General features: G+C 32.0%; 1 protein-coding gene across 1 annotated transcript; it reads left to right on the top strand.

Annotated features, from left to right (window-relative positions):
- The first annotated feature begins 298 nt into the window (after window positions 1–298).
- On the top strand, window positions 299–25,902 carry LOC114325990 (uncharacterized). Its single transcript, XM_050652348.1, has 7 exons — window positions 299–403; window positions 1,272–1,462; window positions 6,028–6,572; window positions 11,424–11,523; window positions 17,477–17,581; window positions 19,075–19,230; window positions 25,661–25,902. Exons 1-7 carry the CDS (start codon window positions 361–363, stop codon window positions 25,718–25,720), a joined length of 1,200 nt encoding a protein of 399 aa, XP_050508305.1. The 5' UTR covers window positions 299–360; the 3' UTR covers window positions 25,721–25,902.
- The last annotated feature ends 280 nt before the right edge of the window (window positions 25,903–26,182 follow it).

Raw genomic sequence — 26,182 nt, 5'->3', positions numbered from 1 at the left:
AACTTTTGTTATAAATATTTTTTTTTTCAAATCGGCACTATAAACGGTTCCTGAGATATGGCCGAGAGCGATTCTTATTGGGACACCCGGTACATACAAAAATAAAATATTGTTTATTTTCTGTAGTTATTACTCAATAGAAAGCTAATAAACAAGGTCAGTTCATATTTTTAATCAGTCCTGACTTTCAAGGGAAAAAATGTAGGTACGCTTAAAAACGCATATGCAATTTATATGGTTTTTTTTTGTATGTATCGAACAAAGTAGTTTAAAAAATATAGAGAGTTTTTCAAACATTACCCGTATGCAGAATAATATGAGCAACGATGCCATTATTCTTGTATACGAGCTGTGGAAAACATGGCTTTGATTTATCCTGAAGAGGGTGAATACCGCATGAATCGTAAGTAAAAATAAAATATTCTTTTCGAATTTTCAGCAACTACATAAATACTTATCCTTTTCTACACATGCTGCGTCTGTATCCACTGATCAAATTATGAACACCCTCTCCGTTTTTAAAATGAATACAATCCCTACTTACAATTTACATGTGATATGGAGGTAAATAACACCATTCCCTTCCTTGACACGTTAACTGTACGATGTTTTTGACAATATTGGTTCAGAGAGAGCGTTGATAGCAACCGCTTCTTCATTTATTATTCCTTTTATCCTAAAAGATTCAAACATAAGCTTGTATTAGTCTGCACGTATTCTCTACCAAAGTAAATCCAGTCAATTACTTAAAACCATTTTAAGTGAGAATTCTTAAGAAATAGGAATCTGTTTTCCAATTCTCAGGCGTTACTTAACCAGGCTTATACCCGTTTGAGAGATTCATAGTTCCATAAAAGTCATGAATTAAGTTCAACTTGAGGAAGTGTCCATATATGACTCCCCTCATAGATACTGTTCCTTACCTTATTTCCCACAGTTAAGTAATAAACTTACTTAATTACTCTAACCGTTATCTACGAAAATAGACATCAGAAATTGTAAAACAGTTGAAAATCTCTTTTCGTGTATAAAAACAGCTGTAGCTTTTAGGAAAATCGAATGTGGTATTCAATATTCCATGTAAAGACTGCTATTTAAAGTATATTGGTCAAACAAAAAGAATCCTGAAAGGGCGTATAACATTCCATCGAAGTGATATTAAATGCAATAAGAACTCTTACGCCCTCAGCACGCATTGTTTTGCCTTTTTAATCATATTTAAAATAAATTAAAATCTGTACACTAGATAATAAGTTCATTCCATTTTGCAGGTGATTACCTTGAGTATATTAGGAAATGCCTTCAGGTACATGGTTTCGAAGGAAGGAAGAAATATATTTGGCATGCTACATCTATGTTTATAACTTTACTTCTTTTTGGTAGACTATCGTATGCTTTTAGACTAATAACTGAACCAAAAATGCTTGTGGAAATAGTTGTGACATATCCTCTTGGAATTATGGTAAGAAAATTTTAAAAACTGTGTGATCTCTCCTTTTTAATAAAAAACTGAATTAATATAATATACGAAATGTTCCTATTGGATTTAATCCATGGGATTCTTACTCCCTCTAAGGGCAAAATTCACTCATCCCACATACCTACCGATCTTTCCGAGTTATCGAAAGATAGTTGACCTAGTATACCAGAATATCACTCAAAAATTTTCTTATGAATCTGGATGTTGAAAGCAGGGACACTGCATGGTCTAATAGAGACCTTATGGAGGCATCTTCCATTTCCGTGCATTTATCCAACATCCACTTATTTTTTGCGAAGTTTATCTTTTGTCTTATTAATTCCTTTTTTTTCTCTTATATTCAAGAATTTCGTCGATCATCCATTGTTGTTTTTTTGTCTTTGATACTTTTTTGTATGTTTTTCTATTATGTATGAGATATTATCTTTAAGAGCACACAGTAGCGATCAACAGGTAGCAACAAACGCGTTTCAAGATTGCGGCTGTAATTTTGAATATTTTGTCGACATATTTGGCACACATATTCGTAATATAATAAAGAATGGCGGTACAGAGCCCAATTTCAGAAATATGTTAGTATGTGGAAATTACTCCATAACTATAGTATTTTTACTACAAAAGCGATATTACGTAGTCATGAAAAGTCACATTCTAATGTTTATTAATAAACATGGGAATAATGAAAAGTCACATTCTAATGTTTTGACAGTTCTCTTACGTCAAAAATTTTGACCTACATTTATTAATAAACATGGCAATAATGAAAAGTCACATTCTAATGTTTTGACAGTTCTCTTACGTCAAAAATTTTGACCTACGTAATATTGCTTTTGTAGTAAAAATACTATAAATAAAATATTGCAAAAAGGAGCCTGTAAGTTGAGGGTACATTCCATGTCAAATCACTCAGGCAAAAAATTTTGGATCTCCGATTTGTCTCAAAATTGGTATATAGCTTCTGCGGAACGTAAAAATAAGATATTTAAGGTCAAAAAATCTTCTTCTTTTTTTCTCAAAATGTTATTTTATGCGATTTTACAGTGATTTGGTGTTTATTTAAACAAATTTGCATTTTCTGTCGTAAAGTATCAACGAAAAACATAATATTTTAGTAGAAGAGACTCAAAAATGTCATTATATGGCATTATAACAAGTCATTTTGAATCAAAACAAGTTTTTTAGTGTAAAAAAACGTTAAAATACCGTTTTTTACATTTTCCTCCATTCCCAAAATACATCATCATCGATTTGGCTGAAAATTTGCCCACAGATAGCCAAAAGATAGGACTTTAAGTGGTTAGAAGGATTTGAATTATATTACAATACCAAAAAAGTTACATGCAGTAATATCAGACTCAAAAGTATATATTAGTCCAGTCGGAATAGCATTTGACCTTGAATGCCGAACTGCCCAAAATTTTATTTTTCTGATCTTTAGGGGAGTCAATAGTAGCCTAAATTTAAAATCACGAATGAATTCCTCCGTTACGTTAGCCGCCATCTTGATTTTAAAGGAGAACCTGTTTTGCTCAATATCTCCGTCATTTTTAACTTTTCGACAAAAATGGTAGGAACTGAAATTGTTCCAAATAAATCGTATTTACAATTATTACAATTTCTTTTTAACAATTTTTGTCGTGAGGTCGATATTTTCGAGTTAATTGTACTTACAGTAGACGCCTATATTTTTGACTATAATATTGCATGTTACTTTTTTGGTATTGTAATATAATTCAAATCCTTCCCACCACTTAAAGTTCTATGTTTTGTCTATCTATGGGCAAATTTTCAGCCAAATCGATTATGATCTATTTTGGGAATGGAGAAAAATGTAAAAAACGATATTTTAACGTTTTCTACACTATAAAATTTGATCAAAAGCTTGTTTTGAATCAAAGTAACTTATTCTAATGCCATTTTTGAGTCCCTTCTATTAAAATATTATGTTTTCCATTGATACTTTACAATAGAAAATGCAAATTTGTATAAATAAACACCAAATCACTGTAAAATCGCATAAAATAACATCTTGAGAAAAAAAGAAGAAGAAGATTTTTTGACCTTCAATATCTTATTTTTACGTCCCGCAGAAGCTATATACCAATTTTCAGACAAATCGGAGGTCCAAAATTTTTTTTGCTCCAAAATTGAGTGATTTGAAATGGAATGACCCTAAGAAAAACAAAAAAATAAACTTTCTTCAAATAAACTTTTTTATCCCGTGCCTAGATTTTGTGTCACATTGGAACTACTGAAAATCGATTTTTTTATAACAAGAAATCGAACGTCACTGACTTATTTAAATGATTATTGATGAAAAATTATTGTTTTTGATAGTATAAACGTCACTGTCAGTGTCCAATTACCGACGCACTGTTGCCTGACTTTTGAAAGTTCGCAGAACTTTCGCAATCTTGGACCGCGTTTGTTGCTACCTGTTGATCGCTACTGTTTGCTCTTAAACATTTTCCATATCTCTACACCATGCTTTCGTGCATTATTTTACTAAGCTGGTTATTTAGATTTTCCTCTCTTTCTTTTCTCTTCCTTTATTGTTTCTCTATTTGTTTTTTGTTATCCTCTGTTATATTTATTTTTGGTGTTTTGATACTTTAAAAATTCTTTTAAGCTTGGCTTTAATGTCAAGCATTCTGGTCTGAACCGATATCTGCACTAGGATATGCCGTTATTATTTTGACAGTATTTATGAATCTTTTATTTACTACAACATAATCTATCTGATTTTTGATTATGTGACGTGGATTATATCTTGGCCCCTTCAATTTATAAAGCCTTCTATTATACAATTTAAACCAGGTATTTGTTATTATCATATTGTGTTCTTGATAGAACTGTTGATTCATTCATTTCTCTCTCCTAGTCAATATTCGCCTACCAAGTCATACCTTCGACCTTTTCCAATTTTCGTCAATATTCGCTCTCCTAGTCAATATTCGCCTACCAAGTCAGACCTTCGACCTTTTCCAATTTTCGTGTCAAAATCACCAAGAATATCCATAACTTCATTTCCTTTTAGGCTGTTAAGTGTTTGGTTTAACTGACTATAGAAATTCTACTTCAAAGGCTTATTTCTTTTCTGAAGTAGTGGCTTATACGTGAATAATATTTACGTAAGTTACATTTTCCAAAAGATGAAGTATTTGTAGCTGATGATGCTTTCCCCTTAAGACCCTACATTCTAAATCCTTTTGAAAGAAGTACATATTTGTTTAGAAAAAAAAATCAATTGGTCAACTAAACTTAACTCGTGAGAACACGCCTTATAGTTACTATTCCACTTTGGTTGAGCTATTAAATTTTTTCCTTTTTTAACTTGATCCTGAGAATGCGGCTCAGCCCTTAAAATAAAAAAAAGAATGTGTGTGTACTTAGTACGCACGTAAGAAGTTATACTTCTAATGTGATTTTAACGAAATTGATATAATGTACTTTAAACAGTTTATTTATATTTTATTTAAATATTAAACTAATTTTAATACTTACTACTTTCCAAAAATTTTTATTAAGACAATACCAAAAAATTTAAAAAATAAAAGAATAAAACGCACACAAACACATTGAAAAATGCCACAAAGAAAAAATGATTTCTGAACGATAATAATTGTTGGCAAAAATTTTAAATACGCATTTTCTGAAAAAAATTATATAACAAATATACTTACAATCATAAAATGCATAAAAAAATAAAAAATAAAAACTTGCATCGGGATTCGAACCCGCGAATTTGGGGGCGCTTTGATTCGTAATCGAAGCCTAGACTCACTCATCCAATTACACATTATTTGTCATGTGGAAAAATAGGGCAACTGAACGTTTTACTGTTTGACAGTTGTTCTGAATTTAATCAAATTATGTAGTTTGATTTTTGTGGAAGAAAATATTAAAATATAACAAAACAGTAAGAAAACAATATATTAGATGAAGATTGGTAGAACTTTTGTTGGTAATCAAATTAGGTATGTAAATCAAAGCATTACATACCTACTAGATAAATAAATCTACGCCAAAAAATCATAATTTAAAAATAAAAATCGGACCTAATTTCGGATTTCTCTCTAAAATCCCAATTCTTGAGAAAATAAATTTATTCCAACCTAATCCAAATGTATAATTACAATATGATTATAATAAAAACTACTTACCAGATTAGAATGAGTTTTCATTGTCCAAAATAGTCCAAAAGTCCAAAAATATATATGAGAACTATTTAAAAAGGCAGTATAACTATTAACTAACTTTTGTTGTTGTTTCTTTTCCCACAAATTTCAAAACGAAATAACCATAAATAATCAAACCACAGCTGTGCCACAGCCGCCATATTGAATAATTTTTGACATGCCATTTGAACATCCAATCAGAACAAAGTTATAATGCGACTGCGCCCAGATTGAAGGTTTTAATCATATTAAAATTCACCCTCATATCGCGCCTAAAGAAGTATAACTTCAAAAATCTGGAATACCTAAATGGAATAATATAAGTTCTAAATGTTTTTATAGTTTTTACCAACGTATTATTATTTTTAGGCCGTATTTAAGCTGCATATGCTATATTTTGATAGAAAACGTGTTCAATACTTCTACAACACTATTTCGAACGAATTCTGGGCTTACCACATCGCAGGTCCTAAGCCAGAAGCAGAAATTAAAAGAAAACATTTTCTAGTATACCTCTTATTCGTATGTGAAGTTGGTGGATCACTTACAATATTATTCTTCCTTTGCATCATCCCTATTGTCGATATGCCAGGAGGAAAACTGCCACTGCCATTTGTCAATTGGACAAAATTCGATATTTTCGACTCCAGTCCAATACAAGAAATCTTTCGTGTAATAATGATCTGGAATTTAGGTTTATCGGTACTTTCAAATATGTTCTTTGATGCATTGTTTTTTTATGGTGTCGAGCATCTAATTGGCCAACTTATTCTACTAAAAGTACTGCTAGAGAATATTGCCAAAGACATTATGGAAGAGAAAGATGATTGCGAAAAGTTTTCTTCCAATGAATTCCAAATGAAGGTGTACGGCAGATTAAGGTTATGCATCGATCATCATGTAAAGTTGTTAAAGTAAGTAAACGAAATTTCAATTTCAACGAAAATAAGTAGTATGCTTCTTTTCATGAGCATTTTTCAGTGCGTCACAAATGATAGAAAAAAAGGTAAGTCCGTGATAATATACATTTTAGTGACATGACATTTTAGTTAAATTTGACAGTTGTCACATTTTATTTGCAATTCGGCAGAAAAACAAATCAATTATTTTATATTATAATTGCATTTATAAAATGGTATTTTCTTTGATTTGTATAGTCTCATAAATTGTACAGATTATATTCGTAGATATATTATATAATTAGTAAATAATTTTTTTTCGATTATAGCGCCATCTATTGACAACTAGAATAAATGTTATAAATGTCACCGATGAAATGTAATCACCGACGTGCGTTTTTTTCTGTCACATACAATTTAATGCTTTAGAATGAAATCGAAAAACTGTGACACACTGAAAGGTGCTCATGAGAAAAAGTCTAGTTACAGTATATAGGCGAAGCGATAAAGCACTAAAATCGGCCTTACCTCCGAAAAAAAAAACGACATAGTCCAGAAAGCCACTGCGCATCCGCTAGGAAAATATTCTGATTCGGATTTTTTGCACAGTCTTACTCAAAAATTTTCCTTTTAAAAAATTTGCATGTTGCCAGGACCAAAAGGTGGTCAAAAAATTTTAAACGTTTTTTTTTGTTTTTTTCCTAAAATTATTTTTTTTGCATGGAAAAAAGTTCTTTTTAGATTTCTTGAATCATTTTAAACAGAAAAGGTCTTTAGTGACTTTTCTCTAAAAATGATAGTTTTTGACATTTAAGCGATTAAAAATTGAAAAATTGCGAAATCAGCCATATTTAACCTTCAAAAACTATGCGAAAAACTGAAAATTTGAATCTTGCCAAGGTAGGTAGATATTCTTTAAACATCGATTGATGAAATCCCGTAGAGTTTTTTGCAAAACAATATTCAAAAACTCCTTTGTTTTTTAGTTGCTAATCAAGCGTGCGCGACACTATTGTCCACCGACAGTATGGTGCAAATGAAAGGAATAAATTCGTTATTTCGTAAACCGGCAACTTTAAGGAAAAATCCCGAAACAGGTCGATTTTTATTTTTAAGTTATGATATTGTGGCATATATGGTATACTAGTGACGTCATCCGTCTGGGCGTGATGACGTAATCGATGATTTTTTTAAATGAGAATAGGGGACGTGTGGTAGCTCATTTGAAAGGTTCTTTAATTCTCTATTCATTAGTGTAAACATTTACATAATTATTTATACAGGGTGTCCTTTTACTTCTTTTTTTGTCAAATAATTTAATTTAATAAAAATTTTTTGGACACCCTGTATAAATAATTATGTAAATGTTTATATTACTGAATAGAGAATTGAAGAACCTTTCAAATGAGCTAGCACACGACCCCTATTCTCATATAAAAAAATCATCGATTACGTCATCACGTCCAGATGGATGACGTCACTAGTATACCATATATGCCACAATATCATAACTTAAAAATAAAAATCGACATGTTTCGAGATTTTTCCTTAAAGTTGCCGGTTTACGAAATAACGAATTTATTCCTTTCATTTGTACCATACTGTCGCGTCGGTGGAAAATAGTGTCGCGCACGTTTGATTAGCAATTAAAAAACAAAGGAGTTTTGAATATTGTATTGCAAAAAACTCTTCAGGATTTCATCAATCGGTGTTTAAAGAATATCTACCTACCTTGGCAACATTCAAATTTTCAGTTTTTCACATAGTTTTTGAGGGTTAAAAATATCCGATTTCGCAATTTTTCAATTTTTAATCGATTATATGTCAAAAACTATCATTTTTAGAGAAAAGTCACTAAAGATATTTTCTGTTTGGAATGATCCAAAAAACCTAAAAAAAAACTTTTTTCCATCAAAAAAAAAATTTAGGAAAAAAAAACAAAAAAAAACGTTTAAAAAAGTTTTGACCACCTTTTGGTCCTGTCAACATTGTGCAAAAAATCCAAATAATAATATTTTTCCTAGCGGATACAATAAAAAAAAAAATTCAGAACTCGTTAAATATCGGCGGAAATGAGTTCAATTTTGTTACTCGGAAGTTTTTGGGGTCGCTGAAAACAAATATGACGTCGTAAGTGATCTCCAGAGTACCTGGTACCCAGGGTACCTACTGTTTACCTCGTCTTGTGGAGTTTTCCTCAAATTCATTTAAAAATAATTATTTGGGATGTTTTTGGGGTCGCTAACGACGAATATGGCATCGGAAGTGATCTCCGGAGTAACTGGTACCCAGGCCAGGTACTGTTTACCTCATCTTGTGGAGTTTCGGCAAAAAGTTTGGGTGATTCCATTTCAAATCACTCAATATTGGAGCAAAAAAAATTTGGATCTCAGATTTATCTGAAAATTGGTATATAGCTTCTGCGGGACGTAAAAATAGGATATTTAAGGTCAAAAATTCTTCTTCTTCTTCTTTTCTCAAAATGTTATTTTATGCGATTTTGCAGTAATTTGGTGTTTATTTAAACAAATTTGCATTTTCTATCGTAAAGTATCAATGGAAAACACAGTATTTTAATAGAAGGGACTCAAAATGTCATTATGTTGCATTATAACGTATTACTTTGATTCAAAACAAGTTTTTGATCAAATTTTATAGTGTAGAAAACGTTAAAATACCGTTTTTTGCATTTTTCTACATTCCCGAAATACATCATAATCGATTTGGCTGACAATTTGCTCACAGATAGCTAAACCATAGGGCTTTAAGTGGTGATCAGGATTTGAATTATATTACAATACCAAAAAAGTTACGTGCAATATCATAGTCAAAAATATAGGCGTCTACTGTAAGTACAATTAACTCGAAAATATCGACCTCACGACAAAAACTGTTAAAAAAAATTGTAATAATTGTAAATACGATTTATTTGGAACAATTTCAGTTCCTAACATTTTTGTCGAAAAGTTAAAAATGGCGGATATATTGATCAAGACAGGTTCTCCTTTAAAATCAAGATGGCGGCTAACATAACGGAGGAATTCATTCGTGATTTTAAACTTATACTACTATTGATTCTCCTAAAGATTAGAAAAATAAAATTTTGAGCAGCTCGGCATGCAAGGTCAAATGCTATCCCGATTGGACTAATATACTTTTGAGTCTGATATTACTGCATGTAACTTTTTTGGTATTGTAATATAATTTAAATCCTTCTAACCACTTAAAGTCCTATATTTTGGCTATCTGTGGGCACATTTTCAGCCAAATCGATGATCATGTATTTTGGCAATGGAGGAAAATGTAACAAACGGTATTTTAACGTTTTCTACACTATAAAATTTGATCAAAAACTTGTTTTAAATCAAAATAAGTTGTTATAATGCCATATAATGACATTTTTGAGTCCCTTCTATTAAAATATTATGTTTTTCATTGATACTTTACGATAGAAAATGCAAATTTGTTTAAATAAACACACTGTAAAATCGCATAAAATAACATTTTGAGAAAAAAGAAGAAGAAGATTTTTTTGACCTTAAATATCTTATTTTTACGTCCCGCAGAAGCTATATACCAATTTTCAGAAAATCGCAAATCCAAAATTTTTTGCCTGAGGGATTTGACATGGAATGTACCTTATGGAATAAACTTATTAACGAATTAGTCAAAAATCATTACTCGGTGTGTTTTTGGGGTCGCTAACGACGAATATGACATCGGAATCGGAAGTGATCTTTGGAGTACCTGGTCCCAGGATACCTACTGTTTACCTCGTCTTGTGGAGTTTTCCTCAAATTCATTAAAAAATTAGTCAAAAATCATTACTTGGGGGGTTTTTGGGGTCGCTAATGACGAATATGATATCGGAAGTGATCTCCGGAGTACCTGGTACCCAGGGTACCTACTGTTTACCTCATCTTGTGGAGTTTCGGCAAAAAGTTTATTAAAAAATTAGTCAAAAATCATTACTCCAAGTGTTTTTGGGGTCGTTAACGACGAATATGACATCGGAAGTTATCTTTGGAGTACCTGGTCCCAGGATACCTACTGTTTACCTCGTCTTCTGGAGATTTCGGAAATTTATTAAAAAATTAGTCAAAAATCATTAGTAGCTTGATAAACAGTAGATACCCTGGGCACCAAGTACTCCGGAGATCACTTCCGATGTCATATTCGCCGTCAGCGATCCCAAAAACCTCCTGAGTAATGATTTTTGACTAATTGTGTATTGAATTTGCCAAAAACTCCAGAAGAAGAGGTAAACGGTAGGTCCCCTGGGCACCAGGTATTCCGGAGATCACTTCTGATGTCATATTCGTCGTTAGCGACCTCAAAAACCCCCCGAGTAATGATTTTTGACTAATTGTTTTAATGGATTTGAGGAAAACTTCACAAGACGAGGTAAACAATAGGTACCTTGGGCATCAGGTACTCCGGAGATCAGTTACGACGTTATATTCGTTTTCAGCGACCCCAAAAACTCCCGAGTAACAAAATTTAACTCATTTTCGCCAATAATTGACGAGTTCTGAATTTCTTTTTATTGTCTGTTTGAGATGCACTTTAAGAATGCATTTTTTTAGTCAGTTTTTCAATATTGTATCATGGCTAGTGGTCACAAAGTTTCCTGGTGATTTGTGGTTTCCTTTCTTCAATCTTCATTTGAAGGATACAAAACACCAGCCAGAGAATTTTTTCAACTAAAAACAGATTCTTGGCTTTAAGATCGAGGCCAAATAAGTGAAAATCGAAACGTCAACATTAGTTAAAAATCACGTATCGTATAAACATAATATTTAACTTATTTATACATACCACAAGAAGATTGTCTTACTAGATAATTTAATTTATTACATTTTGTAGGTTTGGAAAGAATCTTGAGGAATTTTGTTCAGCAATACTTCTGCCACAGTTATTAATGATATATGTCTTGCTTGTTATTATTGGATTTGTTATAAGTATTGTTAGTAAAATAATTGTTTATTTTTATAGTATAGTACAGCGGTGGCCAAGCTCCTTGATAGGCCGAACCATTTTTCAAAATTTGAAATTTTTCGCGAGCCGCGATTAAACAATTATTTAAAAAGTGTAAAAATGGTATTTTTTCCTCAGTGAGAAAATTTTTTTCTCGGTGTTTGGATTTCACGAATTTTAAAGTGAAATAAAATGGTTTACACCGCTATTTCAAATATGCAAATATTTCTAAAAGCAGTCTTTACTATTTCAGGCTACCTCGATTCTTCATCATATTTCCATCTTTGTCTGGGATGGCCTACTGATATTCTACCGTCTGGTCTATCAAAAAACACTGTTTTTGACACTCTGTCTTCCTCTGACTTTACCACATGATCTACCCATCTTATCCGGTTAGCTTTTATATGTCTGACGATGTTTTCAGTACCACACAGTCACCAATTCAGTTGTGCAGCACCTTCTCCACTCTCCTGTCAATTCATCACTTTGAGGGTCAAATATCATTCTGCGACCTTTACTTTCAAAAACCAGCAGCATATTTATTTCCTGCTGATGTAGATATAATCCATGTTTTACTTCTGTATGTAATAATTGGGCGAATAACTGGCATGCACAATCCAAATTTAGATTGTCTTTTTGGCAACTTGGATATTAATAATGATGATAGGGAGTATATTGCTTTATTCCACGCAACTATCCTTGTTGAGACCTCTTTTTATATGTGGCTGTCATCTGTGATTACCGCCCCTAGATATTTAAACTCTTTTACTACTTCGAAGTTGTAGTCATTAATAGTTACGTTCTGCCTAAGTCTTGGTCTTGGATTTTGTAGTATGTATTTCGTCTTCTCTTTAATTATTAGAAAGCCCAGACTACCTGTTTCTTCCTTGAGTTGTAAAAATACTTCTTTCACATCTCTTGTAGAATGAGCAGCAGCCCTAAATCATCAGCAAAGGCCAACAATAGTTTTGATCCTTGATTGGAAAATCCTCCGGTCAGCTCAGATGATACTTTATTATTACATATTCTAAGGCCAAAAGACCACGAAAACGATAGAACGACAACTAACTAGAGGCACATTGAAAAAACAGACAGAAAACACATTGAAAAGAAGAAGAAGAAGAAATTGAATAGCAACGGTGATACGGGTTCTCCTTGTCGTCTCCTTGTCCAAGTAGTAATGTTATACCTAGTCTTTTACATTTTTTGTCAATAATTTAAGACATTTAACACAAAAATTAAAAGTAATTCAGCTACATTTATTGAGAGCCACAAATAATCTAGTCCAGAAAGCCACTGCGCATCCGCTAGGAAAAATATTCCGATTCGGATTTTTTGCACAATCTTACTCAAAAAGGACTCCTTTTAACAAATTTGCATGTTGCCAGGACCAAAAGTGGGTCAAACATTTTTTAAACGTTTTTATTGTTTTTTTCCTAAAATTATTTTTTTTGCATGGAACAATTTTTTTTAGGTTTTTTTGGATCATTCCAAACAGAAAAGGTCTTTAGTGACTTTTCTCAAAAGTTGATAGTTTTTGACATATAAGCGATTAAAAATTGAAAAATTGCGAAATTGTCCATTTTTAACCCTCAAAAACTATGTGAAAAACTGAAAATTTGAATATTGCCAAGGTAAGTAGATATTCTTTAAACATCGATTGATGAAACCCCGAAGAGTTTTTTGCAATACAATATTCAAAACTCCTTTGTTTTTTAATTGCTAATCAAGCGTGTGCGACACTATTTTCCACCGACACGCGACAGTATGGTGCAAATGAAAGGAATAAATTCGTTATTTCGTAAACAAGCGACTTTAAGGAAAAATCCTGAAACAAGTCGATTTTTATTTTTATGTTATGATATTGTGGCATATATGGTTTACTAGTGACGTCATCCATCTGGACGTGATGGCTTAATCGATGATTTTTTTATATGAGAATAGAGGTCGTGTGCTAGCTCATTTGAAAGGTTCTTCAATGCTCTATTCAGTAATATAAACATTTAAATAATTATTTATACAGGGTGTCCTTCTACTTCTTTTTTTGTCAAATATTTTTTTTTTATTTAATAAAACTCCAACAGGAATCTTATTGATTATTGCTATCTGATCATTACTATGATCAATAAGCAAGTTAGTTCTATATACAAAATATTATAAAAAACTTATCTAAGGTCATATTCAACAATATTCCTTAGGCTCTAATACATTACAGTACTACTAGCTAACGTGTACACTTTAACCGCACTTTGCTCTGCTTTTTCACTTTCACGCACTTGAACTTATTGCACTAACTCGAACGGCTTCGTTCTCTTAAGTCTTCTTATCTGGTTGGTGTTGTCTAGGAGATTGATGGCCTCGACATTCACATGGTTGGAGAGCCTTTGTTCATGACTCTCAGCAAACTTACTTATTGTCTGAATAACCGTATCCATCTGGAGGTCTCGATGAAGATCAAAGTTTCTGAAGTACCATGGAGCTTTGACGATGTTCCTTAATACTTTATTCTGATATCGTTGTATAATTTGGATGTTACTTTCTTTTGTACAGCCCCATAGCTGTATCCCATATGTCTTATTGCTTATACTTATACGATATGCTTATGCTTATTGCTTATACAATAACAATTTGTTATAAGTAGACAGAGTGGATTTTTTGCCAATAACCAGTACATCTTTCTGAACTTAATTTCTAATTCTTTCTTTTTTTTTCTTAATATGCGCTTTCCAACGTAGCTTGGAATCTAATGTCATACCCAAATATTTTGCCGTATTTGCATAAGGTATTTGGTTTCTATTTATACTAACTGGGATATGTTGTTCTCTTTTGTTAGTAAAATTGACATGAACAGATTTTGTTTCATTTAATTTGATACGCCATCGCCTGGTCCAGATTTTAATTTGTTCAACAGAATTCTGTAGCATGGTTGCTGCTTCCTCGTTGATTTGTCCGACTGCTAGAATGCATGTGTCGTTTGCAAATGTCGCAATTCTGTTAGGTTCTAATAATGCAATATCACTGGTATAGAGCAGGTATAGCACTGGCCCCAGGACACTTCCTTGTGGAACTCCAGCTTTAATTTCTCTTAATTCTGAATATGCTTCCTCATTTTTAACTCGAAAGTATCTGTCGGATATATATGATTCTATAGTAGTTCAGAATATTGTTTTGGTAAGTAGCATCGCATTTTATGATATAATCCGTCATACCACACTTTGTCAAAAGCCTGCGCTACATCGAGGAAAATTGCAGAACAGACTTTTCCTTCTTCTAAAGCTTTTTCTACTATATCTGTTATTCTATGCACCTGATTTATCGTTGAGTGATTTTCTCTAAACCCAAACTGATGATTAGGAATTAGATTTTTTCCTCTATAATCGAATCGTATTTTCCTCTATAGTCTCTTCAAGAGTAGTTTTTCATATAATTTAGACATGACAGGTAACAGTGAAATAGGCCTATATGAAGAAGCTTCTGGTGGAGGTTTTCCTGGTTTTAGTGTCATTATAATTTCTGCCACCTTTCATATCTTTGGTACGTACCTCAGCCTAAAGGAAACATTTATAAGATGTGTTAAGGTGATACAGTAGCGATCAACAGGTAGCCAAAACGCGTTCCAAGATTGCGGCTGTAATTTTGAATATTTTTTTGAGATATTTGGCACACGTATTCGTAATATAATAAAGAATGGCGGTACAGAGCAAAATTTGAAAAATATATTAATATGTGGAAATTACTCTGTAACTAAATACAATATTAAAAAACGAGCCTGTACCGCCATTAAGAAGAACAAAAAAATACACTTTCTTCAAATAAACTTTTTTATCCGATGCCTAGATTTTGTGTAATTTTGGAACTACTAAAATTTTTTATTTCATTAGTAGTTGCAAAATGAAACAAAATCTAGGCATCGGATAAAAAAGTTTATTTGAAGAAAGTGCATTTTTTTGTTCTTCTTAATGGCGGTACAGGCTTCTTTTCTTAATATTGTATTTAATTACAGAGTAATTTCCACATATTAATATATTTTTCAAATTGGGCTCTGTACCGCCATTCTTTATTATATTACGAATACGTGTGCCAAATATCTCGAAAAAATATTTAAAATTACAGCCGCAATCTTGGAACGCGTTTTCGCTACCTGTTGATCGCTACTGTTTCCTCTTAATTTTATTATAGCTTTCCTTGGAAGTTGCTTTAATACTTCCCCAGTAATCAGATCAAAACCAGAAGCTTTCTTTGGATTTATGTTTTCTTTTATTTCCAAATATACTTCTTTTGGAGTTACAGGGCTAATCTCCATTTCATCTTGATCAGGGAGCTCCCAGTTAATTATTTCTTGTTCTTAATTTGGTTGAAGAGTATTTTCTAGGTGATCAGCAAACCTGTTGGCCTTTAGTATATTGCTTCTTGCCCAGCTACCATTAGTATTTCTAATCGGTGGATTCTGTAAGATTGGCCTTTTTAATCGTTTGGTAGCCTTCCACAATGAGTAATCAGTAGCGCTATCATTCGATAGTTCACTTAGGTAGATGCTAACCGATTCGTTTTTAATTTTTTGAATTTCTCTTTTTAATTTTTGTGTGGCATTATTTAATCTAGTTTTATCAACTGGTGCTCTAGACTGATGCCACTTGCGTCTCAGTTTTCTTTTTTCAGTTATCATTTCTCTGATTTCTTTCGGGTAGTTATTTCCTTTTATTCTTTCGACACTGCTCTTGCTGTTGTTCCAAGCAGCTTGTTGTACATTTTTATTGAGTAGTTCTACTTCTGCCTCTAGTTGATCAACGGTTCTTAATGGAACTGAGAGTTAATCTTCTCTTCAAGGTCTATCTGGAAACTTTTCCAGTCAGTATTTTTGTTAACAAGTCTAGGAGGTCTTTCTTTTTTGATAACAGTGTCACTGAGTGTGAGAATAACTGGAGAATGGTCCGAGTTCATATCAAATGCCTCTTCTATCTCTATGTAACTTGTTGAAATATTTCTGACTACAAAGAAGTCGATAAGGTCTGGGATTTTATTTGTGTCAGTAGACCAGTATGTTGGCTTTCCCGTTGATATTGCGTCGCATTTTATGTATTTCATTGCTTCCAAAAATTCTTTCCCTTTGGTGGTAGTCAGTCGTGACCCCCAATGCGTATGTTTTGCATTGAAGTCTCCTCCAAGGATAAATCTATGTCCTTGACTGGTCAGGAAATCTACATATTGCTTTTTCTTGATGGCATGTCTTGGCGGACAGTAAACCGCTGTGACAATTACCTCATAGTTTTTACATTTAATTTATACTGATATGGACTGAAATTCTTGAATAATAATTTAATAATTTAATTTAATAAAAATTTTTTTGGACACCCTGTATAAATAATTATGATAGTGTCTCCCACGCGTGATTAGAAATTAAAAAACAAAGGAGTTTTGAATACTGTATTGCAAAAAACTCTTCGAAATTTCATCAATCGATGTTTAAAGAATATCTACCTACCTTGGAAACATTCAAATTTTCAGTTTTTCACATAGTTTTTGAAGGTTAAAAATGGCCGATTTCGCAATTTTTCAATTTTCAATCGCTTATATCTCAAAAACTATCAACTTTTGAGAAAAGTCACTAAAGACCTTTTCTGTTTGGAATGATCCAAAAAACCTAAAAAAAAATTGTTCCATGCAAAAAAAAATAATTTTAGGAAAAAAACAAAAAAAAACGTTTAAAAAATGTTTGACCCACTTTTGGTCCTGGCAACATGCAAATTTGTTAAAAGGGGTCCTTTTTGAGTAAGATTGTGCAAAAAATACGAATCGGAATATTTTTCCTAGCGGATGCGCAGTGGCTTTCTGGACTAATCCTTCAAAGAACCACATGTGGCTCGCGAGCCACAGTTTGGCCACCCCTGGTATAGTCGTAGTAGTAGTCTAAAATATACCTATATACTTACATAATATTTTAGAGTAACAACGAATTAGCTAAAGTCTTTATACTCTCATGTATATCAACAGCAAGTGTAATTGAACTTGCGGTATACGCTATACCAGCATCTGATCTTCAAGTTGAGGTTAGTGAAATAATTTATTTTTATGATTTCCAACTGATATTTTCTTGATCACATAAAATAATAAAATACATCAGAACGTTTTCGGTCCTATCAGACCATCGTCAGTCATAACGTCTAAGTACACCAGTATAGGGAACTAGAAACAGAAATGGGTCAAAAGACGCTAAATTCATCATCATCACGTAGCGCTACAACCCTGGTTGGGTCCTGGCTGACTATACAACTTTCTTCCAATTTGTTTGGTCTTCCATCAACCTATCTAGAAACATCAGTGTTGACCGTCACATTTTGTCCTATCCTGTCTCTTGGTGTCGTTCTATTTATACACATATATTTCGTCTTCTCTTCATTAATCCTCAGCCCTATTTCGCTTTTTGCTCCTTCCACCTTGTTGAAAATGGCTTTTGTGGATAGGATGGAGTCTTCAACGAGATCAATATCATCTGCGTATGCTAATAATAACTTGGGACCTTGAACCGATAGCAGTTCTCTAATACAAGGTTAAAAAGTAGTGGAGATAAGGCATCACCATGTTTGAGTCCTCTGTTGATTTCAAAGCTGTCAGACAGTTTATTATTTGCACATACTTTTGATATTCCACCCTCCATACAGACTTTAGTCATCCGAATGAGTTTCTTTGGTATTGAGAACTCCGCCATGGCATTCCATGCTTGGCTTCTTTTTACGCTATTATATGCCTGTCGAAAGTCTATGAAGAGATTGTATATGGGTCTGCTATACTCCCATCCCTTTTGTAGAAGCTGTCACCATGAATAGTTAATCTATTGTGGATCTGTTCCTAAAACCGGCTTGATATTCTCCTCGGACATTTTCAGCATAAGGGGTTAGTCTACTAAGAATGATGTTTGAGAAGATTTTATATGCCGTGTTTAGGAGTGAAATTCCTCTATAATTCGTGCATTTTGTTTTGTCCCCTTCTTTGTGGATGGGCACTATGATGTTTTCCTTCCATCTTGCTGGTATACTTTCTTCTAACCATAATATGTGTGTTATTATACCGTTAAATTACATGATTAATTAAATTATTAAAAATAATGAACATAACGTCATTAAGTCGATGGTAAAAGATTTAAATTATTAATGGGATATGCACATCCCTATTTGAAAAACAAGTGGCACTATTGTGAGAGATAAAGACCAAATTGGTATTCACCTCAGACCATCAGTTGGTTCTATCCGCTCATTTAAATAAATAAATTGGGAAAATAAGATTATTTGATCAATATATTGGACAATATATTGTCCAATGTATTGGTATATTTCTCCTTCCGATTTTATGTTTTTAACACTTTTTGTTGCTTCGATGACTTCTTCTTTCTCTATTATCCAGTTCTCTTTCTTTCTTGAGCTTGTCTCATTTTGAGTTGCTTGTGTTTGTGTCTTCTTCTCTAAACTTACAGGTGTAATACTAAATAATTAAATGCTTGTACATAAATGGTACCTTGACCTTTCTTTATTATATCTTCTTTTAGTGCTTGTCTGTTATGGACTCCATCAAATGCTCAGACTGGTATTTGTTTAGAGCTCCGCTTAAAAAAGCGTTAACTTTTATGTTAATGATTTCAAAGGATCCAATTCTTATTAAAGCTGGAGGACTCTACGTCATCGATAACCCAGTCATAATAGAAGTAAGTTACATTATATTTTCTATTTAAATTCTTGAAACTAACTATTGATAGAATATTTTACAATGATCATTATGATGATAATATATTATAGAATAGAATAGACCAGGGGTGGGCAAACATTTTTTAGTAAGGGCCACAAAATATTTTTGGTCTATTACCGAGGGCCGCAATTATTTTTTGTTACCTTAACATGTACTACTAATGTTCTATGCATTGCATAAATACAAATGTACTGCTCGAGTTTGAAAATAGATAATAAAATATCTAACAATAGCACGGGCAAAATACGTAAGTAATGTCAACCCGCCTTAAATCAGTATATTTTGCCAGTGTCAACTTACGGACCGGAAATGTAAATAGAGAGTTATTGCCACCGGCAAATAAAGGATCCTTTATTAGAGGATACTTTAATAAAGTACAGATACAGGACGGGTCTAAAAGAGTGGTATTGCAAACGCAGTTAAGAAATCTTTTATTTTAACAAATGACATGAAATATTTTTGTAAATATAAAAATAACCTATAAAATTACATTTGTTGATAAAAATTAAAATAAGATAATTGAAAAGAGTAAACCGTTAAATTTAATTATTTTGTCATTTAAAGATATTTAGACAACAACATATATCTCATAATACTCATCGTTCAATAATATGGAAGTGCAATTGGAGATACTATTTTAGGAGTTTTTAAATACTTTTGCATTATGAGTATGTATATAAAATGGGGAATTTCTGCAGAATATATTATGTATTAGGGAATAGTGGATATCCAGTCCTCAACTACAACTACCTAAGGGCACCATTGCAGAATATTCAAACAGAAGTTGTGTTTTATAATCAATCACAAATCCCTTCAAGAATAATTGTTATTGAAAGAACATTGGCTATTTTGAAGAGATTTCCCATTTTAACATATGTAATGAGATGCAAGTTACCTTTTGTTCAAAGAATAATATCAGCTTGTTCAGTTTTACATAATATTGCAGTGGATCAGTGGTTCCCAACCTTTTATGTCTGGCGACCCACCTTCTGATGTTTTTTCTTATTCGCGACCCATCCCGCACCCATGATTATACGCTATTCTGTACTCTGTATGTCACTCAGCTACTGTAAGAGCCACGCCGCGACCCACCTGAAATCTGTCCGCGACCCATCTGCTGGGAAACGCTGCAGTAGATAATAGAGAAAACGTTGAAATACTGGCAAATGAGTGTGCTGTTGATATTGATATAGAAGCTGTGGCAGTAAATTTTCAACCAGGAGCTAATCTAATGCAACTAAATTGTGTGTGTTTGTTTAAAAATATTTTTTGACATTTAAAGCTAGCTTAAACTAATTTTATTTTTATTGGACTGCAATTTGTTAATAAATTTATAAATAAATATAAATATTATATTGGTGACTGATTTTATGTATTTTATGATCATTAGCAGGTTTTAAATAATAAATTTATAAATATATACATGCTATTGGTGTTTGATCTTTTATCGTTTAAAATATGTTCATTACGATCCATTATGGCCCTCTCTTTTCACCTCTGGATAACTAATTTATTATCAGGAAGTTTATCTGACAGATTAGATACTAATAGATATCTGACAGAGAAAAACTTCCCATTGACTAGTTATCCGGAGCTAAAAAGACAAATACTAAGGATACTGTTATATAAACTTCCCAATAATTAGTTATCTGGAAATGAAAAGACCCTTAATATTTAATCTGTCAGATAAACTTCCCGATAGACAAAAATATAATAGAAGAATTAAGCTTTATGTTGGTTTTTTATGAATTTTTTTGGCAGTATTTAAATAAACAAATACTGATGGCATGAAATGAATCACAAACAAGGAGGAATTAGTCAAAGGTAAGCGAAGACCCAGTAAAGGGAGAATATCAATAGAACTGTTTCGCATCGCAGGTAGCAAGGTTATGATTGCTAATATGATTTCCAACATTTGAAATGGATAGGAACCAAAAGAAGAATATGGCATGAAAATGAAAGTGTATTAATACTTTTGATTGAAAACTTTATAGATTCTAATCTATAAAAGATTAAATTTTCAAAAATAAATACTTGAACCTTTCTTTTATTTTGTTAACCTGTTGTTATATATCTGTTAAATTGAACTCTATTTTGAATCTAAAATTTTAACAAATCCTAACCTTCATTAAAATTTATTGAAATTACCTCTTATATCTATAATAAATATTTATTTCTATACAAAAATGTAAAATATATTGAGTATAAATGAGTTAATGATATTCTATGTCTGATCATTGTAATTAGTAACACTTTAAAATTATTTACATAATATTCCTTTTTACAACTTTTTGTAATCACTCAAGCTTCAATAAAATGTTCTTTTTTATATTCCTTTGGGTCAAAACATCAATAATCTATATCTGAGAATATTACTTAGAGTCCTTTTTAATAAATAAAACCCAACATACAACTTTAATGATGAAAGTTTAATCAAATATCAATCCCAATCCCACAATACATAAATTATTAATCCAAAGAAGCGACAAGATAAATTCAAAATACAAGTGAAGTTAGACTTTCCTTCACATTTTTGACACGTCATGTCAAAATAAAAGAACTTTTATTAAAATAACGGTGTCCTCTAATTTTCCTTAAATACAGCCGGCCTGAATTTTATTAAAGGACAAAAATAAAAGACGCAATTCTGCGCATGCTCATATGTCAAAATAAAGGATCTTTTATTACAGGCTGACTTAAAAGACGTTGGCAATAACTCTCTAATGCCAAGAGAACAGTACAAAAAGGTGTGTGACTCAAAGACACTGCGAGACAAGATCGCAAACCGCCAGGCATGACCAATATCAGGAGTGGCTGATGCTGTAAAGAGAATATCAACACTAAGTGGAACTGGGAAGGTATCAAATGACAGATAACAGATGGATAAAGCAGATACTGGAATGGTGACCGAGGGATGATGCATATCGAAGCAGAGGTCGCCCACAAACACGTTGGTCTGACGATATAAAAAGTTGTCAAAGGAATTGGATGCAAGAGGCACACGATGGAAGCGGATGGAAAATTGTGACAAGCTCTAGAAGTAGCATAATAGACCAGGGCGCATCTGTAAAAATATTAGTACATTTGGATGTTGAGAGGTGACTCATATTTTTTTACAGAAATTGCTTGAAAATAACTCATATAATAATATTTGATTTATCCTCCCACTCAAAAAGGTCCGGAACATTGTTTAAATAATTAAAATGTCAAAAAATTAAGGAAAAATTCGATTTTTTTCTTCGTTTTTTGATTATAACTTTACAAGTGTTCATTTCCGAGAAAAGTTTGGCACAACATAGGATTGGCTAAAAATTTTAAATTTATTGTACACTTAGGAACTTTATATTTCGTCCAGATAAACTTTACGATATAACAAAACAACATTCTAAATTTAATGAACATCGGTTCAACAGATCTTGCAAAATAAATTTAGCAATCCAGCTTTCGCGAAAAAATGAAATGCATTTTTTCAAAATGTTGCAGGACTGAAAATAAAGCAGGCAGCAAGTGAAGTTTCTTTTGCATATAGAGTAGAAGAATGATGTGTCTTTCATTTGCAATTTACAAAATTAAAATCGGTTAACTATCACGGCGTCAGGTATTTTTTTAAATAAACATTCATTTTTGGTGCTACGCGCAGGACAGCGAATAAGTTTGCTCTGATTGGGCATTCCAATGACATTTGATAATGATTGATAAATTTTAATTTTTAGTGTATTTCCATATAAATAAATAAATTTGTTTATTGCCAAATTAAAACAAATACTCTGTCCTTTGAAATAATAGTTTTTTTAGCAAAAACTTTATATTTTCATGTATTTTAACTTAGAGAATAAAAGTTTAATAATTTTAACGATATGCAATTGTTTAAACAATATTTCACAAATAATAATGAAATTAGTTTGATTTTTGTGGAATTAAAATATTAAAATACAACAAAATATACATAGAGTAGGAAAATAATATATTAGATAAAGATTGGTAGAAATTTTGTTGGAAATCAATCAAGTGGTGTGTGAATCAAACATTTTACAGTTTCCAAATAGTATAGTATAGTTGATCCAAAAGATGGCATAACCCAGACATCCAAAGTGAAAGTTATCCTTCAACACCAAATTGTTCTATATGGTCCACACAATGTCCAGAAAAAAGTCAAACCATTTTGAGCGTCGGGTTTGGGGGGAGAGGGGGGGAAAAATTGGTAAATTCGTAGTTTTTTTACGTTTTTCGTCAATATTTCTAAAACTATGCGGTTTAACATGAACAACCCTCTATACAAAATTGTTCTACATTAAATTTGAAATAAAAAAGGTCCTATGAATAATCTTTCTAAAATTCATGGTTCCAAAGTTACGGAGGTAGTATAGTATAACTGGTCCAAAAAAGGCCTAACCCAAACATCCAAAGTAAAAGTTTTCCTCCTACACCAAATTGTTCTGTATAGTCCACATATTGTTCAGTAAAAAGTTACACCATTTTGAGCATCCGGTTTGGGGGGCAGATGGGGGAGAAGTCGGTAAATTAGTAGTTTTTTTACGTTTTTCGTCAATATTTCTAAAACTATGCTTTAGCGTAACCAATGTTATATACAAAAATGTTCTACATGAAATTTAAAACAAAAATATTGTATACATAATTGTTATAACATCAACGGTTGCAGAGTTACAGAGGGTGAAAAGTAGAGGTTTTCGATACTTTTTGTATTTTTTGGGCAATGTATGGTATAACTATACCAAAAACCCAGACATCCAACGTGAAAGTTATCCTCCAACACCAAATTATTCTATATGGTCCACATAATGTTCACAAAAAGTCAGAAGGGTTATGCATGGGCCTTTTTTATTTCAAATTTAATGTAAAACAATTTTGTATAGAAGTTTGTTCATGCTAAACCGCATAGTTTTAGAAATATTGACGAAAAACCTAAAATACTACGAATTTACAGATTTCTCCCCCTCTCCCCCCCCAAACCCGACGCTCAAAATGGTGTGACTTTTTTCTGAACATTATATGGACCATATAGAACAATTTGGTGTTGGAGGATAACTTTCACTTTGGATGTCTGGGTTTGGGTCTAACTATACCATACTAAAATAGAATATATAATTTTTCATTACAATGCTAAAATATTTACACTTACGAGTGAGTACCTGTTTCTTTTAAAACTTTTTAAAAAGTCACTACAAGTATCAACTTACTTTTGTCTCTGTTCTCAAAACAATAAAAACTAAAATCAACTTAACAATTATTAACAATAACACATTTGTTTGTTCACAGCCGCAATATACAATAATGTTTGACAGGCCATTGGAATACCCAATCATAACAAACGTATCCGCTGTCCTGCGCGTAGCACCAAAAAATAATATTGCAAGTTTCAAATGAAAGGTACAGTATCCTTCTATATGTCAAACAATTTTTAACTTGCTATCTGCTTTATTTTCAGTCTTGCAACATTTTGAAAAAATGCATTTTTTTGCGAATGCTGGATTGCGAAATTTATTTTGCAAAATCTGTTAAACCGATTTTAATAGAATTTACAGTGTTGTTTTATTGTATATAAAGTTTTTCTGGATGAAATATGAAGGTCCTAAATAAAGCATAAATGGTTGAACAACGTAAAATGCGAATACTTGTTTTTTATGGTTTTTTCGCAATTATAGCTATTTTGCAACAAGGGTGACAATTTTTAAAAATTTTAAATAATCCTTTATTGTAGGAAATTTAATTACGCAACCTTTATGTCCGCGCAACTTTTCTCGGAAATTAACACTTTTAAAGGTATAATCAAAAAACGAAGAAAAAATCAAATTTTTCCTTCATTTTTTGACATTTTGATTATTTAAACAATGTTCCGGACCTTTTTGAGTGGGAAGATAACCCAATTATTATTATATGAGTTAACTCCAAGCAATTTCTTTAAAAAATATTAGTCACCTCTCAACGTCCATCTCAAAACAGATGCGCTCTTAGCCAAACCGCACACCAAAGAAACATGAAACGAAAAACATGAAACATGAAACGAACAACATGAAACATGAAACGAAAAACATGTTTCATGAAAAGAAAACACTGCTAAACAAATCTCAAAGTCCGCCTACCAATGAAACGAGTGTGATTCATGCTCATGACACATTTTTATTTTCGGAGAGTTTCATAAATGGCCGGACGTATATTTGTTTAGCAGTGGTTTATTTCCATGAAACGTAATTTACGTTTCATGTTTCTTTCAGATTCAATAGTTTCGATATAAGATGAAACCTGAAGAAAATTTAGAAAAACACTTGTAACAATGTTAATTTAAAACCATTTGTATTTTCTTTTATTTTTTTTATAAAATAATAATTATTTTAATACTGAATATTAATTTATTTTAAATCATTTTTTAGGTAGTTCAAAAAGCTTTTTCGGCAATAGTACTCTTACGTGCTATAACAGGAGTTAATTAGACATACTTCGGAATGAAAATCTAAATTCACAGAAGACCAACATTTTTTTTAATTAATTTTTAATCCTTTCTCTAATATAAAATGATTAATGTTGTAGTATTTTTCTGCTTTAACTTGTTAACAATATCTTTCTTTTAATGTAAAACCGTATGTTTGGCATATTAATAATAAGCTCATCTGCATATCGTATGATTATTACAACTCCATTATTACCATTTATCGACTAATTATACATAAATTCTATTTTCTTCTTCTTCTAGCGCTGGTTTCACTAATGAAGGTTGGGCTATAACCAGTGCCGGATTAACCATTAGGCGGACTAGGCGGCCGCCTAGGGCCCGGGCACTTGATGGGGCCCGCATCCCACACAAATGCATTCATTAATATTTAATTATTTAAGCAGTTATTTAAAAAAAATTAAAATGTTAAAAAAATCAATTAGGGCTAACAAAAAAAAAAAAG

The sequence above is a fragment of the Diabrotica virgifera genome, chromosome 5, assembly GCF_917563875.1.
Source record: "Diabrotica virgifera virgifera chromosome 5, PGI_DIABVI_V3a".
NCBI lineage: Eukaryota > Metazoa > Arthropoda > Insecta > Coleoptera > Chrysomelidae > Diabrotica > Diabrotica virgifera.
The sequence above is the reverse complement of the archived record's forward strand: the minus strand, read 5'-3'. Positions and strand labels throughout refer to the sequence as shown.

What these genes read in the sequence shown, in the direction of transcription:
- LOC114325990 (XM_050652348.1), top strand. Translation starts at nt 361, where the DNA reads ATGGCTTTGATTTATCCTGAAGAGGGTGAATACCGCATGAATC. An exon ending in CATCATGTAAAGTTGTTAAA is followed by an intron (nt 6,573 to 11,423) that starts GTAAGTAAACGA and finishes TACATTTTGTAG; the next exon opens with GTTTGGAAAGAATCTTGAGG. An exon ending in TTGGATTTGTTATAAGTATT is followed by an intron (nt 11,524 to 17,476) that starts GTTAGTAAAATA and finishes ATAATATTTTAG; the next exon opens with AGTAACAACGAATTAGCTAA.